General features: G+C 39.8%; 2 protein-coding genes across 2 annotated transcripts; both read right to left on the bottom strand.

The window, feature by feature from the left end:
* Nucleotides 1-2,401: 2,401 nt before the first annotated feature.
* LOC147631011 (uncharacterized) lies at nucleotides 2,402-5,296 on the bottom strand. The gene is made up of 4 exons (XM_086809016.1): nucleotides 4,599-5,296; nucleotides 4,453-4,520; nucleotides 3,877-4,368; nucleotides 2,402-3,627 (listed from the first exon to the last, which is right to left on the bottom strand). Exons 1-4 carry the CDS (start codon nucleotides 5,176-5,178, stop codon nucleotides 3,193-3,195), a joined length of 1,575 nt encoding a protein of 524 aa, XP_086665142.1. The 5' UTR covers nucleotides 5,179-5,296; the 3' UTR covers nucleotides 2,402-3,192.
* A 1,770-nt stretch (nucleotides 5,297-7,066) lies between these two features.
* On the bottom strand, nucleotides 7,067-8,914 carry LOC147631010 (uncharacterized). The gene is made up of 7 exons (XM_086809128.1): nucleotides 8,849-8,914; nucleotides 8,633-8,761; nucleotides 8,023-8,085; nucleotides 7,771-7,922; nucleotides 7,548-7,676; nucleotides 7,296-7,469; nucleotides 7,067-7,208 (listed from the first exon to the last, which is right to left on the bottom strand). Exons 1-7 carry the CDS (start codon nucleotides 8,912-8,914, stop codon nucleotides 7,067-7,069), a joined length of 855 nt encoding a protein of 284 aa, XP_086665254.1.
* Nucleotides 8,915-9,426: the final 512 nt, after the last annotated feature.

Below are 9,426 nucleotides of genomic sequence, written 5' to 3'. Positions count from 1 at the left end.
TAACACCGCTAAAACCTAGCTGGTGAGGGATTTGGCGGACGTAGGATTTGGAGACGGAGGATTTGGCGGTGCTCCCGTCTGAGGGATTTGGTGGAACATCCAGTCGGTTGCCTGCAGCAGTCGCCCCTGCCCACGAGGAATGACGACGTGATCCGACGGCTTGAATATTGAATTATCTTAACATATGCATGGTTTTAATCTACGCGTAGGGGCGGCTGTGCAGGCAACCGACTGGATGTTCCGCCAAATCCCTCAGACGGGAGCACCGCCAAATCCTCCGTCTCCAAATCGTACGTCCGCCAAATCCCTCACCAGCTAGGTTTTAGCGGTGTTATCCGACGGCCACAAATCACCCGCTCATCTCAGACGTACGATCCTTTTTCTCCCAGTTTACCTGCCCTTGTCCTAGTTTACTTTTTTGCGCATGTGATCCGACGGCTGAGATCCGCGCGCTCATCTCAGCCGTCGATCCCACTTGAGGCGCCTCTTAAAGACACCGTGTGATATAGCGACGAGGCATTACAAGAGTCTCTTGCATGCCCATCCACTGGGTTTGAGTTGAAGTGTATAGAGGTATGTGAAAATTAATTTTGGCTTTCAATATTGTGTCCTTTATATAGCGTGATATATGGGCTTTTTTGGATTGGATCAATTGAGACATATGTAGATAAACATTGTAGGTGCCAAAACAACCAAACACAATTGATTGCGGATTTTATGTAATGGCATTTATCAAGAAACTAATCGATGGGAGCCTTATAGATACACCTCCAAAGCATTGGGTATGCACATGCTTATTAAAAAGCTTCCTTACGAAATCTCTTGCTATGTATGAGCTAAATGTGAATTTGGTGTTCTAAACTCTAACATTGCTTTTTTCCTTGTGTAGCTATCAAAGAAGTGGTTCGACCATGGATATGTCATGAAGTTGAAGGATGAGTTCAGTTCTTGGCTCAGCCATGTATTGGACGAGCATCTGCCCTTAGCATCGTGACCTTCTTAGTTTGCTATGTTAGTTTTTTGGGCACTTAGTCAATGGAAGGCTTATGCCATTTTATGATATATGACATTGTATGTCTCCACAATAGTGAAGATAAGTCTTATTTTGGGATTTTATAGTTGGTACAAAATTACATTTCGAGATAAGTTGTACACTTCTTGAAAGGCTACACTTCCATGGAATGCTAAATGTTTTGGTTGTAAAGATTTTGTATTAGATGAGTTCAATACATGTGTCAATGCAGTAGTTATTTTTGGTTTACTCCTTGGTTATTACTTTATGCAAAACTGCGCTTTGTATCGATGTGAGGCTACTTGCAAACCTCATTGGCTTTATGAGTCTTCAATATCATCCATTGGCAAATTCAAAGGCAAAGTCCATTGTCGCTTACGCTATAAATATTACGTGAGACTTCCATTTGTACTTCCGCTTGTCCTAGTTTTTGCATAGTCCTAGTTTACTACACAGTCCTAGTTTTTGCACAGTCTTAGTTTACTACACAGTCCTAGTTTACTACAAAGTCCTTACAATCACCATATAAACAAGACATGATCTTGCATTGCAAGCTTGTACTTCCGTTTGTACTTTCGCTTGTCCTAGTTTTTGCACAGTCCTAGTTTACTGCACAGTCCTAGTTTATGTGAAAACGCTTACCAAGGACAGATCATACACACATCCAAATGCTTACCAATGAGAGATCATACACACTTACCAATGAGAGAGATCATACATACATCCAATGCCACACAAATACTTCCATTTGTACTTTGGCAGGTCCTAGTTTTTGCACAGTCCTAGTTTACTGCACAGTCCTAGTTTATGTGGAAAGGCTTACCAATGAGAGAGATCATACATAGATTCAATGCCACACAAATACTGAAAAATAAGACAGTACTTGCCACCATTTCACAACATTTGTACTTTGGCTTGTCCTAGTTTTAGCACAGTCCTAGTTTACTGCACAGTCCTAGTTTATGTGGAAAGGCTTACCAATGAGAGAGATCATACATACATCCAATGCCACACAAATACTGAAAAATAACACAGTACTTGCCACCATCCTCATATATCAAGTGTACAATAGCATAAGTCTAACGCGCGATGCGTATATCTTTTCGAGGACTTGTCCACTTGGAAGAGTCAAAGAAAAGTGTCTCTCCTCATCCTTACAATCACCATACAAACAAGACATGATCTTACATTGCAAGCTTTGTAATCCATCGCATAATAGCACATCCTTGTTTATGAGGATGCCTTCAACACCGATGGGAGCATGTCTTTTAGTTAAAGGCAATAAACCATGGCAAGTGTGACAAGAGAGGGTAGAAAGGGGGTCTACCATCAATGTTTTTGTGCAGCAATGTGGGCACCAAATACGTGGTCTTTTATCAAAGTGAATACGATGTCTACCACGTTGATGTTTTCTTCTCAATACACCGGTTACATGAGCTCGTTTGTTGGGGGGACACAATTCAGCTTCCTGAAATGAAGTTGGAATGGTATTGAAAGGCTCTCTTGGCCTTCCATGGCCAAGCCTAGTTGTCGTCACATGTGCTTGAATTTGACGAACACTCCCTCTTGTAGGCATGTCAATCTCCTTTGGCTTGATAAGATTTGAAAGGTACTCCTTTGAGGTTTGTAGCTGTGTCAAGTATAATTCTTTTTCTGTAGAGTCCTTTGTGTCCAATTCTTCCTCTATTTGACTTAAAATTCTTCTAAATTCCTCAATGCAGAGATGAATGTCTTCACTTGTGTTGGCCTCTTTCATGTCCATCTGATTACAAGGGCTTGCAGAAGTCTCACAAATCTCATGATCCATAGAAACCATTCCCAAGGTGCGTGCATTGTCAATAATGGGAAGAAAGTTGTATAACTCAGGAAAGTGATGCCTCATTATCAATCTTATGCCATATAAGTGCTTGCAGTCACTTGTCCAATCGAGGCAATCACAATAATTAGATTGCATACTCACATGATACCATTGGCTTGAAGAAGAGGTGCTTTGAATCTTGAACGACAAGGCCATTTCATTGATAACTTTCAACGATGAGGGGTCACTTTCAAATCGTTGTAATATTCTCTCCCCAGCATACAACCTTGAAGTGTGCATCTTTGACGATCCACGAATACTAAAGCGCCCAGAATCGGCTAGATCAAGAAATACAAATGTCAAGAAGAGGATTTAAGATACTTTAAATGAATACAGCAAAAATGTTAAAAGAACTAGTGATATTACCTATTTCTTGCTTTTGCTTGAAGAACTCAAGCATAGTTCCACCCATGCGCCTGCCAGTCTTTGAATCGCCCACAAGAGCATGTATAAGTTCAAGCATGGACCGGTTGATTTGTGCATCCAAGAGAGTGTATTTTATGTACTGCCATAGGTGCTCCACCAAGTTAGTAGTATCAACATTCCCATAAGAGAACAATCGGCCAAATTTTGGCCATCGCCTTCGCCATACACAAGTAGACCCACACCAACCGTTTGTTACATATCGAATGCTATTGTCATGTGCATTGTAACATTGTAAGAAATGTTGATACTTCTGTTCAAATTCCATTTCTGTAACCGAGTGCATGAGATTTGACATTGATGTGTAGATCTCATCTTGCAGTTCTTTGGGAACCTACATTTTTCACATTTTTGTTAGAGGTTAAATTATAACCCAAAACTCATATTAAATCAAATATCCTAAGCTACTCTCAATTACGCAGTCCTAGGTTACTGCACAGTCCTAGTTTACTGCACAGTCCTAGTTAATGCACAGTCCTAGTTTACTATCCAGTCCTAGTTAATGCACAGTCCTAGTTTACTATCCAGTCCTAGTTTACTGTATACCCACAGTCCATAGCCTTGAAATATTGCAATCTCTTACTTGTGGTAACAAATTCTCAACCCAAGCTTTCTTAGCATGGAACCAACATAGGATGACATGGCATGCAACTTGTTGGCGAGTTTCTTGCTCTTGTTGAACCCAACAATGGGGATCTTCGTCAACCACCTTAAGCAATGGCTGTAGTTCTTGTGGACACTTGTCAATGACTAGAGCTGTAGGACGAATATCTCCCATTCTTGAAAAAACCATTTTTATAGTAATCTCCAAGGCAATGCTCTCTTGATGAGAGCCTGGGTCATTAGTGCACATCATACACCACACTGGAATGCCAACTCCAAGTTGGTTTGGTAGTACAGCTGCATATAATGGTAGGCCAAATTTATTTGTCTTGAAAGTACTATCAATAGCCCATGAGTTATGCAAGGAGAATCGAAGTGCCATTTGTAACATCCACGTATCTTGAATAATAAGAATGAATGGTTTGTCTTTGTCTTCCTTTGCTTGAGGATTGTAGGGCTGACAATATAGCACCTATATCCACGAAACATGCAATTAAGAATGTATGGTAAGAAATAAAGGAACTCCAATGATGTCAAGAAAAACCACCAAACTTACCTTGTTTTGTGTCTTTAGTTTCAAGCATTCCATGTACATCAATGCCCAATCATCTTCTGTAGCTTTGTCTGCAATAACATGAATGTCAAGAATATCTATTCACATAGAAAAGAAACCAAGAATGTCAATGAGTATTAGAATGCTACCTTGATTGCGTACTTGGTATGACAACATGGAGACCTCTTTTGGAATCATGAAAAACCTAAAGATCGTGCGATCTAGGTCTGAAGATTTCTCCATATGCAATCTCTCTTTTGAGAGTGACATCCTTGCTACATGGCGAGAGCTACCAATGTCAAACAAATCCTCTATACAACGCTCAATGACAATAGGATGGACTGGCAAATGATATAGATCATTTCGAGTGCCAGGAACATGTCCCTTATGAGAAGCATATAATGAAATAACTGCTTTGTCTTTTGTATTCAAATACTCCACTTGTACCTTAAATGGACAGTGACACTTCTTTGAGGTCCTCAATCTCCTTAGTGTCCCCTTTTGACTAGGTTCTCCACCTCTATGGCACAAGTAATCAACAACCCTCTTTGATGGCCCTTGGTTTTTTGTTGAGCGAACTTTCACAAGCCTCACTTTGTGCTCTATCATTATCTCTATCAAATGCCTCTCCACATTAGAGCTATCAATATTCAAAATGGTCGTGGGTTCTCTTTTTGGGTTCTTTTGAAGCCAACGTGGAATAGAATCTCCATCAACTCCTTTTACCATGTTTCTGCAAGCACAAGAATTAATGAAGTCCTTTACATAAGAAATAGGGATTCCATGTTGACGAATGTCAACACACCATGTTTCTTTAATGGTTTCAAGGGTTTCCTTTATCCCTCTATGATCTCCACACTCCAATATATTATGACATGTCATGACAATATTTTCCCATTCCTCTATTATCCTTAAATTTGGAAATGACTTTAAGCAAAGCACAAGGGAGCCATCTTGATTTTGATCCAAGCAAAGGTTTTCCTTCATTCGCCTCCATTTCTTCAGATCAAGGATTCCTCTAGAATCGAAAGTCTTAAGAGTCTCAATGGTCATCGACAAATTCCCTTGAATAACACTGACCATCACATCATAACTTCTCCTATCAAAGGAGAAATATATAGGCGATAGATAAAGCAGTGGATTAAGTGACTCTTTGGCACTTTCTTCAATTTCTTTGCTTTCAACCCTTTGTGCAAAGAAACCATCCTCTTCTTGACTCCAACTAGATTCTTGGCTACTTGTATCAGGCACCAAGTATTCTTCGATCGTAGTTTGCTCACTTGGGCCATCTTCAATCCCAGGATCTTCAATCCACAAGCTCATCCTTCACACACATGGACATATTTAGAAAGTTATCATGTTTGAAAAAGGGAAAAAAATTTCTTAATATAATGCTATTCATCCATCCCTTTGACCGTCATAGTTTGCTCACAGTCCTAGTTTACTACACAGTCCTACTTTCCCTACTTTTCTTAGTTTACTGCGCAGACCTTGTTTTTTGATTTTCCTACCACATATCAAATAGACTGAGTGATTTAGAGACAAGGGGGAGAGAGAGAGAGAGAGAGAGAGAGAGAGCAAATTACCTTCAATGTTTAGTGCTAAGCAAGCTTCTTTGAGTAAAAGGGATCAAAAGGGATGGTGGAAGGAACATATGACAAGGTGGAAGCGGGCATTTTTTGAATGACAATGAAAGACGCTCAAACCTGATTAATTGACCACTACATGCAACCAATAGATTTCTTAAGAAGAAAATCTTGAAAAATGATTAAGATTCAAAAATCTCTAAACCCAATAGAGGTTTGGTTGTTTTGGCACCTACAATGTTTATCTTAATTTGTCTCAATTGATCCAATACAAAAAATGCCATATATCATGCTATACAAAGGACACACTATTGAAAGTCAATCCATAAAATCATCATTGTTGGCAACTTGGCATATGCGTTTGGAGGAGTTGTTGCATTGTCAATAAACTCCAAGTTTATGCATTAGTCTCATAAATCATCATCGTTTGCATATGCCTTTGAAATGTTTGTCTCTCTAGTTATGTCAACCAACTCATTGTCTCTAATGACCATTGGGTTAACATTCGAACAAAACATAAGAATGTTTTCACATACCTCTATGCATGCCGAGTGGATGTTCCGCCAAATCCCTCAGACGGGAGCACCGCCAAATCCTCCGTCTCCAAATCGTACGTCCGCCAAATCCCTCACCAGCTAGGTTTTAGCGGTGTTATCCGACGGCCACGAATCGCCCGCTCATCTCAGACGTATGATCCTCGATTCCCAGTTTAGCTGCCCTTGTCCTAGTTTACTTTTGCGCGCACGTGATCCGACGGCTAAGATCGATTCCCATTTGCGCTTCGCTTGCCCTAGTTTACTTTTTCGCGCATGTGATCCGACGGCTGAGATCAGCGCGCTCATCTCAGCCGTCGATCCCACTTGAGGCGCCTCTTAAAGACACCGTGTGATATAGCGACGAGGCTTGTAATGGTCCATGTGTGCAACTTGAAGAAATTGACTCAAGAACTCTAATAATATATAGATGTAAAATGTTAGTTAGCATTTACCCAAGCAGTATGGATTCATGAACTTCAAAGTAAAGCTCTTGTCTTACCGTTGCACAATGGAAACATACTCGCCCGAATTCCCTACATGCAGTGAGTCTAGGTGCAGGAGAATATTTTTTCTCGATGACAAGCCTCTCACCTTCATGCTGTGGGAATTATAGACCACAAAAAGAGTCCAGTGGTGCCTGAAAAACATGAAGTTGTAAGTGCTTTGTCTACTCATGACAAAAACAAGAACACATGCATCAATATGGGTAAACTATTGACTTTACCTATGTACTAGAGGTAGAAACAAGAACACATGCTTGCTCAGATCAATATGTCCAAAGAAATTTTGCAATGAAGTATTCCTCGTTGGACGCCGTGAAGCCACATAGTCATACCACAAACTATCCACGAATGAAACCTTCTCCAGAGCATCTACAGGTAGGGTTTTTTCCATCCACCTACAAAATCAACATGCTTTAAGCATCTTTGAGCTGCAAATCCAAAAGCTATATTTCAGAATTAAAAAATTTACCGACATGGCAAATAGGTTAAGCACACGAGTAGACGCTTCCACATGCATGATTGACTTGGCTAATTGCACATCCACCTCGGCAATGAATCCCCAACGTGTAGAGTGTAAGTGAATAGTCTCTCCGTGTTGAAGTCTACATAACCAAAAAATCAATCCTTGCATAGATTAAAACCATGCATATGTTAAGATAATTCAATATTCAAGCCATAGAGTTATATAAAGTATACCTTTCATAGACCGCACTTAGATCTTTTACCTTGCCCAAGACATTGTGTGTCTTAATCTCACTAGTGGATATTGTTATTATTACATTTGAAGGCTTACTCTCACTCGGAGAGCTAATATCAACATAAGATGCATTTACATTGCAAGCCATCCCCTTCAAGTTCAAACAAACAAGAGTTGACATAAGGAGCCATGGTATGTAAAATAAAGCCTACTCTTAAATTGTGTACAAAGAGACATCTTCCACCCCTTACCTTCTTCCGTTTCTTACTTTTTTTAGAGAGCACTACATGAGCCTCCTTGTTGACAATTTTCTCCTAAAGTGAGGAAACAAGAAACAAAGCATATTTATGTATATTAGCGTAAGGAAAACAAGAAATAAAGTAGTACAAAGGTTGAAGAGTAGTATTTTCATACCATTGTAAGGGAGGCTTTTCATACCATTGTAAGGGAGGCTTTTCCCTCGAATTCCACATTTCTCATCGACACTTCCTCATCGATATTTTTGTTTCCATGTGAGGAGCCTTCACTATCATGGATTTGAACATTTTTCTTTGATCGAGTCTTTTGAATTGGAAGATTACAAAGTTTCATGGTAAATACAATTTAAGGTTAGTACCATGTTTACAAAGAAGCCCTCTTACTAACTAGTACATCAGAAGCCCTCTGACCAACTAGTACATCCATCTCTTACCCTCAAAGGAGAAAAAACAACACACTTTTGTCTCTTCTTCACTTGAGATGGAGCCACATGCTCATGGTTCGCCTCATTAATGATTTTCTTCAAGAGAGTGGCATGTCATGAAAGTAAAGAAAACAAACAACAAACAAGTTAAAAAAATCAAAAAATCATTTCTTGCATACCAAAGGAGGAGACTCTTTTTGATTTTCATCCTTGTCGCTTGTCAATATGTCCTCATCGAGATTTTCCATCCGTTGAGAAGCCACTTCACCATCATCATTGTCACAATCATCACTTTCTTTTTTGCGTCGCTACAAGATGCAAAATGAGAGCTTAATAATATTCATGATATATATATATTTCACAATTAAGGTTAATAGGACAAGAGAAAATCTCACATGTCTGGAATATCCCTCTTTAATGCGCCGTTCAATCCCTTGAATGCGTTTCTCCTTGTTCGCCATGTATTGTTCCATGCCCTTGGCAACAAATCCCTCGATGAATGCTTCCTTTTGCATGTTATAGGCTCTCTTGGGACAAGTTGGATGGAGCTTTCTTTTCCCAAGCATCTTCGGCCAAAAGTCTTCGTTTCTTTTCATTGTTTTTCATGTTGATTTGAAATTTACGTTGTGCATCTAGAAACCTTGTCTTTGATTGCTTTGCAGCACTCTTTGAAGCTCCTTGCATTCCACCACCCAAGGGGCGTCCTGTCTTTTGAAGTGGGATATCCACCTCTAAGCCATGGTCGACTTTCAAGTGGCGAATCATATGAATTCTCTTGCAATAGTTCGTGTTCCATCTAGGACACGTATCTGAGACTCGACATTGTCGAGCAAGTTTCCCAGAAGGAAGAATAATCTCCTCATAAGGAGGGTTTGCAAGTGCCATCTAATAGCAATGAGTACCAAAGAACCATCAATATAAAGAAGTGACATACACAAATTGGTACCACATGCTTTTAGCAAAAAGAAAGACT

Source organism: Cibotium barometz, chromosome 15 (genome assembly GCF_041138505.1).
Source record: "Cibotium barometz isolate CiBa-2024 chromosome 15, ASM4113850v1, whole genome shotgun sequence".
NCBI classification, from domain to species: Eukaryota; Viridiplantae; Streptophyta; class Polypodiopsida; order Cyatheales; family Cibotiaceae; genus Cibotium; species Cibotium barometz.
Note: the sequence above shows the minus strand (reverse complement) of the source record. Positions and strands in the feature narration are given on the sequence as shown.